We start from the raw sequence: 8041 nt of genomic DNA on the forward strand, positions 1-8041 counted from the left end.
AAGTCAAAACCCTAAATTAAAACCCTAAAGACTAAGTCAAAACCCTAATTGAAACCCTAAAAGAAACCCTAATCAAACCCTAATGCTTTTAAAAAACTTTATAAAAAGGAGCCTCCACACCCTATTTTCGTATCAAAGAAAAAACCCTAGGAAAAGTAGGTGAAGAAGCCTCCACAACCTCTCTAAAACCCTAATTTTGTAGCCTCAACTCCTTACCTAACACCCCTGCTTCGATTTTAGCCCAAAAAACACCCAAAAACCTCTTAAAAATATCTCAAAAATCCACAACAAATTCGAAGCACCCAAATCCAAGAATGAGATACCTTACCTCAGAGATCAGAAATCAGATCTGGAGATAGAACGAAGTAAGGAATACGGTACAAGGAGCCATTTTCACCAGATCTGAGGGAATAACACTTTTGCAGATCGAAAGTAAGTTTTTTATTATTTTTTTAATCTAGGTTTGTCATTAGCGATGTAGATTTATTTGGGATAAATAGAGATCGGCAATGGCCGGGCGGGGTTGGTGCCTAACACCTTCCAACCCCGTAACGTGATCCCCGGATTCAGATTTTCTGTAGTAGATTAGTTCATTATCCGTTTTAGAGTCAGTTTGGTTCCTAGACCATAATAACTAGGTGGCGACTCCCAAACCTCAAGGGTCAAAAGCGGATCCGCGTACCCCGTGGATCGAGGGCGCTTTCAGCAGCACACACAAAACATTCTAACTCATTAAAAAAAATTTAAAAACTGTTGCCACGTGGGGAAGTCAATGACCCTTAGTAAGATTTGAGATCTTACTAAATTAGTGAGGAAAGTAAACCCTTTAGATTTCAAACATTAGTGGGGTAAGTTAAATCTTTTTTTTTTTATCCCAATCAAAAGAATTATTCAGCAACTAACTCAGATATATATATTTTTTAAAAGAATGTGGGTCTGAACCTATGATTTGTGGGTAACAACTAGCAAACATGTTATAGCAAGGGAGCTCTTAGATAAAAATATATCAATCGTGTTGCTGCCAGCACAACCACCACTTAAACTCTTTTTTTTTTTTGTTTCTTTTTTTTTCAACATGATGCTGCCACCACACACACACACACAATCAATTTTTTTCTTTTATGATCATGTTGCTGCTAGCACATGACACTCCAATTCTTATTTTCTATTATCATGTTGTTGCCTACAAACTAAATGTTATTGCTGTTACCAATAGCATAAACACCCATTTGTTCTAATTTATTCTTCTTTATGTTGCTGCCAGCAACATTCACAAATCATATGCTACCATACAACCCCTTTTTTTTTTTGGGTTGTTGTTGCTTAACAGCATACACTCTTTTGCTGTTTTTCTTATTTGGCTGCCCTAAGACAGATGCACACCTCATTTTTCTTTGTTTTGCTACTGTTGCTTCCAATACTACTAATGTGTTTCATGATAATACCGAGGAAGTTCAAGTGTGCTTTCCGCCACGTAAGCAACAGCTGCAAAATGAATCACACCATCAAATACATTTTCTGCAAACATTTTATTTACAGCTTTTGCATCTCCAAGATCGGCATAAATGAACTGGAGCCTCCCAAGTTCTGGGAATAGTTCCTGGAGAACTTTAGTAGCACCTAGGTTTCCTCTTGAAAGATTGTCCACTATAATAACACGGTAAGAGTCCTTCAGAAGTCGAAGTGCAGCTTGTGAACTTATGTAACCAGCACCACCTGTTACTAATACATGTGTTACCCCCGTTTCATGAGAGAATGGGCTAGGACTACCAAAACCAGATGATGATTTCTTGAGAGCACAACAATGCAGAGAGCTATGAGGGTGGCAACAAAAAGAATTTTTCCAACAATATTGCTCTTCCTTTTCGTATCAGCGAAATCCATGCCTAAAAATAACCAAGATCTATTGGCCCTTGGTTGAGCTATGTTTCTTTTGATATTTTTCATGAGAGAAATCTTCTATATATATATATATATATATATATATGGAAATCATATATTAATTCTCTAAGGGTCTGTTTGATTAGGCTTGGAAAATGGTGTGGATTTGAATTTGCATGGAAAATTAGAATGTCAAGTGTTTGATTGTAACTTTTTCCATGGAAATCTATTTTCCAACCCCATTAAAAATCCACCATTTGCTGGATTTTAAAATCCCACCTTCAACCCAAGGAAAATGAGTTTCCATTCAAGATGGAAAATTTGTTTAATTAGATTACCCAGCTTTATTTACAAACGACACTCTCTTTACAAACGAAACCCTCTTCACAAACGACTGCAACATTCATAAGTTCGTCACAGGTTTGCTCTTCTTCTTCTTCTTCTTCTTCTTCTCTCTCTCTTTCTCTCTCTCTCTCTCTCTAATCTTCCTCCAGGTTACCTAATCTTTGTTTCTTTTTTCTTTTTTTTCTAAATTAAAAAGCTCTCTCGATCTGTTTTGCGGCTCTCGTGCTCTCACCCCCGTTCATGGTTCTTCAATCGAACCATAAGAGAAACCTATCGTTTCCCTCTAATCGTTATTCTCAGTGGATCTAGAAGAGAACCCTAACTCTAGAAAATCTCTTCCATATCACAAGGTAAGCTCTCTCTAATTTATATTTTGGATTCTTTGATAGAACCTCAAATCCATTTTTAGAATGAAAGAAATTTATTTGGTATTTTATCAAATTCTGATTTGAGTTGTGGAAGGTTATGATTTGAATTTGAAAAGGTTTACTTTGTTCATTTGTGAAAAAATTTGAAGTATTTATGTAGCTTAGATGTTTGAGAAATTGCTTAGTTGAAGTTGACATTTGGAAGAGTGCTAGTTATGGGAAACTTTGAAGGATTTAATATATAGGATATTTTTTTGTTGAATTTTTATTTGGAATTGTATGTGTTTGTTGTAGGATTTATTAATGTTTGCTTTGTTCATTTGTGAAAAAATTTGAAGCATTTATGTAGGTTAGATGTTTGAGAAATTGCCTAGTTAAAGTTCAAATTTGGAAGGGTGCTAGTTATGGGAAACTTTGAAGGATTTAATATGTAGGATATTTTTTTGGTGAATTTTTATTTGGAATTGTATGTGTTTGTTGTAGGATTTATTAATGTTTACTTTGTTCATTTGTGAAAAAATTTGAAGCATTTATGTAGGTTAGATGTTTGAGAAATTGTCTAGTTGAAGTTGACATTTGGAAGAGTGTTAGTTATGGAAAACTTTGAAGGATTTATCTATGTAGGATATTTTTTGGTTGAATTTTTATTTGGAATTGTGTGTGTTTGTTGTAGGATTTATTAATGTTTACTTTGTTCATTTGTGAAAAAATTTGAAGCATTTATGTAGGTTAGATGTTTGAGAAATTGCCTAGTTAAAGTTCAAATTTGGAAGGGTGCTAGTTATGGGAAACTTTGAAGGATTTATTTATGTAGGATATTTTTTTGTTGAATTTTTGTTTGGAATTGTGTTTGTTTGGAAGTTCAAATTTGGGTATTTTTTTCCAAACGTTATTTTAGCATACCATTTTCAATGTTAATGGTTGTTATATATAGTTTTTTTTTTCTTTTCTATATAGAATCTTCTTAAATAAGTTGGATATTCAATTTAATGCATCAAAGAAATATTAGATGAATATTCAATTTGTTTGTCATGACTGTTCTCTAGAACTTGAATAAGTTGGATATGGGTAGACTTGGTTTTGGATCTTATTCAACCTAAACAAACCTGTGATCCATATGGCATGAACCAAACTGATCTATGAACACATATATGGGTCAGCTTCACGTGACTTTACAAAAAGGGCTACTTACCAATATAAGGGTCAGATCTGATCCAAGGCTCATGCATGGACCATATAGTCAACTAATCATTTTTTGAAGTCGGCCCATGTCTGTGTCTTAATAATCTTAAGTCCCAAACCATATGTATTGGTGGCAGACATATGTAAGGGTGTTAATGTGTTGAGTTGGCATGGTGGGCTTCTAAATCTGGTAGATGTGGACCAATCTTTAATTTTAGCCCCATTAGATAGATGGGTTGTACTTGAAAATTGGAATGGAGTAGGCAAGGATTATAGCGAGATTCCTTAACTGTTCAGGATGAGTTCTGCAGGTGACATACCATGAGTGGGATTTATAATTGATGCCAAAGTTGGAATTTTGGAGGTGATTAGGTGAAAGTTTCTTGGTTTCTTACAGGAAATTCACACACAATCTTTACGAACCGGTTGGCGGAATTATTGCAATTGCTCTGAATTTTCAAAATTTTGTTGGAATAGAAGCATGTTCTATTTATTGTGGTTGATTTGATTTTTTGGTGGCTCGCATAGTTGACTGATACAAATGTTTATATGTGGTCATTTTTTATTCTAGTTTAGGTGTTTACATTTTAGAGACACGATCATGTGTCAATTTCTGATACTAATATGAAGTGTAAAGACACGCTACTCTCACTTACCCAGTATGGTGATTGCAACTTCATTATTCATGATGATATTCTTTTATTAATCTTACTTTAGTTTAATGTTTTGGTGCCATCAATCTTGTGCTTTGTACCTAATCAAGTTTGGAAATTTTTTTTTTCACTTGAACTAGATTACATATCGAGATAAAAAGGTAGGGGAAACTATTCCCACATAATCATGATACTTTTCATCACTGCAGGATTATTTTGTTTTAATTCCTTGCAACTAAATGGCAATCAAAAATGGAATTCAAGAACACATGGCTATAAAAAATGGAATTCAAAAACACATGGCTATCACTACCAAAGTTCACACTCTATGAAATAATGCTTCTTGTTGTTATATATAAAAGAGCTATTATTGGCACTCCAACTTTTACTTATTAGACCCCAACAAAAAATAAAGAAAATAAGTGAATGGGGTGTAATAAGAAAAAGGTTGAGGTGACAATAAAAGCTTGGTCATTTCTTATTCATATATGATTATGCCTTTCTTATTTCTATTGTTTAAATGCTTGATTGATAGGATGTTGACTGCACAAAAAAAGAGTAGGATTGCGGTCATGACATTGATATTCAGTACATATGTGATCTTAACACATCTTAGACATAGGCGATCTCTACCTAGAGCACCTATAATAAATAGAGATCATGAGAGAAGACAGATTTTGAATAGGTTATACAACGAAAGTGACAGGCATTGTCATGAGCAACTTCGAATGAATAGAGCTGCATTTCATAGATTGTGTAACCGTTTAAGGATGCATGGATTGGTTGATCGTCCATCAATAAAAGTCGAAGAACAAGTCTCAATGTTCCTATTAACAATTGGGCATGATTTGAGGAATCGACGAACAAACTTTTCTTTTATACGATCTTCTCAAACAGTTAGTCGTTATTTTCATGTTGTCTTGAAAGCATTGATTATTATGTACAAGGAGGTCATCAAGGTAGCAAAACAAACAAATTCTCCCAGAGACAACAACAACGTTAGAAATTGGTACCATTACTTTGAGGTAATTGTAAAGTTGACCATACTTACAAATAAATTTGTATCAATGATATGATATAATTATGAGATTTTGATTTAATATAGGATGCTATAGGAGCTATAGATGGTACATACATTCATGCAACAGTTCCTGTGGATGAACAACCTAAGTACCGTAATAGAAAAGGAGATATTCGTCAGAATGTTTTGGTCGCATGTACTTTTGATATGAAATTCACATATGTGCTCGCTGGTTGGGAAGGATCAGCACATGATGGTCGCTTATTAAGAGATGCAATTAGACCTAGGATTGATAGACTCATTGTGCCACTTGGTGAGTATTATATTTGAATTATTATATTATATTATTTCCTAATATGATGATATGTAAATATGATTAGTGTGTAATTTTATTTTATAAATTTGCAATATAGGTAAATATTATCTTGCAGATGCTGGGTTCGCAAATGTTCCTGGTTTTCTTATGCCTTTTCGTGGTACTCGATATCATTTAAATGATCATCGTGGGCGCCTTCCGTCGAATGCAAAAGAACTATATAATTATCGTCATTCTTCATTGCGGAATGTAATCGAGAGAACAATTGGTCTTTTAAAGAAACGATTTGCATACTTGAGATCTGCACCATTTTTTGACATCAAAACACAAACTAGGGTTATCTTTGCATGTTGTGTTATCCATAATTACATTAGAGATTTTGACACGGAGAACATATGAGAGGGTGATCAGATAGAACTAGAGGAGGAAGAACATGATGACATGCCCAAACAAGAAGAATAAATAGTTATTGTTACTACTCCGGCATAGACAACAAAAAGAGAAGCATTAGCCGAAGTCATGTGGGCAGAATATGATCAACGTCATCCATAGTTATTATTCTTTTTTTTGTTTTATTTTTTATTTTTTTTTATTTTTTTTGTTGTTGTTGTAAATCCTTCAAATTCAATGTCTTTCTTTTGAAGATTTATTATAAAGATGAAAATTTGCATGTAATGAATCTGATTTGAGGTTTTAAGCTTGTCTTTTATAATATGTAGAATTTTGTCTCTTACAATATTGGAATTATAATAATGTTCTCTTTTTTGAAAATTGAATATTGCTTGAAAATGACTAATATTTATAACTGATAGTTTTTCTATCATATCTACTTTGCCTTTTAGTTTTAGCTAATCTTCTATTCATTTTTAAAAATTTAATACATTTATTTGTGATTGAATGTGTATGAATTTACTTATCATAGGAATGGAATCTTCTTCTAAAAAAGGCAGGCAACAAAAGGAGAAGCAACCAAAAGATAAACCATATTTGACATGGGACTTACCTATGGATAAAATTTTAATTGAAGTATTGTTGGAGGAATATGCCTTAGGACAAAAAACTGACAATGGATGGAATACGAAAGCCATAAACAATGTTTGTTTTGTCCTCCGTAACAAGTTGCAAAAAGAAGTAAATGCCCAAAATGTACGATACAGACTCAAGACACTTAGAAAGAGATATTTTAATGCAAAGAATGTGATTTCACAAATTGGTTTTGGATGGGACAAGGATATTCAATTAGTGACAGCAGATGATGAGGCATAGAAAGAGGTATGTTTTCAAAATATTAAATTTAAAGACATTTTTTTTCTTCATACATTTATCATTCTGATTATTTTTTTGTCTTTTCTTATTAGAAACATCCAAAAAATATAGAATACCGTCACAAGTGCATCCCCTTTTATGATGATCTTACCATTATATTCGGTAATGATCAAGCAAGTAGAGAACAATGTACAACTGGAATAGAAACAAAACTAGAAATGTCTCCAATTGAAGAAATATGTAAGAATTCTTCCTTGGTTTATGCAATTATTTTGAAAATTGCATACTTCATCTTTCAATGTATTTTTTAATTTTTTCCTTTGTGCTAGATCTTGATGAAATAGACGATGAGGTACAAGAAGCAATTGGACAAGGTGACGTACCTACACAACAAACAGGATCTTCATCGATGCCTTCTCGTGAAAATTTTTCGTCTAAAAGAAAGCGAAAACGTAATTCTGAAGAATCTAATGATGCAACAATCTCCATACTTGCCTCTGCAGCCATGCGTATGGCAACGGCAATGGAGAGACCTAACATAGCCAAATTACAAAAGGAACTCAATGAAGTTCCTGATATCTCTCGAGAAATCATGCTAGAAGCGATTGATTACTTGGGTGAGCGTCAAGAAGCAGCACACATATTCCTTGGCTTGGCAAGTGACATGAAGAGGGATTGGTTATTTAGACGCTTAGGAAAGTCAGATGACACTTAGGGTCTATTAGATGTCATATTTTTTTTTGGGAGATGTATTTACTATAATACAAAAAATCATACTGATTTGCAATGGTTATATGTTGCATTTTTTGGGGGATATGTCTTACATATATTTTTTGGGTATACTTATTTTGTATTAATCATGATGTATGACTAATTCATCATGTTTGTAAATTTTATACCACATCAATGTTATATATTGTAATTTTTGCGGTGAAAGTATGCTTTTTTAGATAGACTTTTATTGTATAGGATCCATTTTATTTAATAACTAAAATGACAATAAACAATG

At 33.3% G+C, this 8041-nt stretch overlaps 1 protein-coding gene and 1 pseudogene across 1 annotated transcript; one reads left to right on the plus strand and one right to left on the minus strand.

The window, feature by feature from the left end:
- Positions 1–1277: 1277 nt before the first annotated feature.
- Positions 1278–1900, minus strand: LOC147400329 (putative UDP-arabinose 4-epimerase 2 pseudogene; annotated as a pseudogene).
- A 4790-nt stretch (positions 1901–6690) lies between these two features.
- On the plus strand, positions 6691–7747 carry LOC147400330 (uncharacterized). Its single transcript, XM_086444564.1, has 3 exons — positions 6691–7026; positions 7125–7272; positions 7362–7747. The coding sequence occupies exons 1-3, from the start codon at positions 6691–6693 to the stop codon at positions 7745–7747; spliced, it is 870 nt and encodes a 289-aa protein (XP_086300690.1).
- The last annotated feature ends 294 nt before the right edge of the window (positions 7748–8041 follow it).

This window comes from Akebia trifoliata, chromosome 6 (genome assembly GCF_017979445.1).
Source record: "Akebia trifoliata isolate Shusen 1 chromosome 6, ASM1797944v1, whole genome shotgun sequence".
Lineage (NCBI taxonomy): Eukaryota > Viridiplantae > Streptophyta > Magnoliopsida > Ranunculales > Lardizabalaceae > Akebia > Akebia trifoliata.

Excerpts from the sequence above, each read along its gene's own strand:
- LOC147400330 (XM_086444564.1), top strand. The coding sequence starts at position 6,691 with ATGGAATCTTCTTCTAAAAAAGGCAGGCAACAAAAGGAGAAGCAACCA. Across the intron at positions 7,027-7,124 it reads TAGTGACAGCAGATGATGAG|AAACATCCAAAAAATATAGA; the intron begins GCATAGAAAGAG and ends TTTTCTTATTAG. Across the intron at positions 7,273-7,361 it reads GTCTCCAATTGAAGAAATAT|ATCTTGATGAAATAGACGAT; the intron begins GTAAGAATTCTT and ends CCTTTGTGCTAG.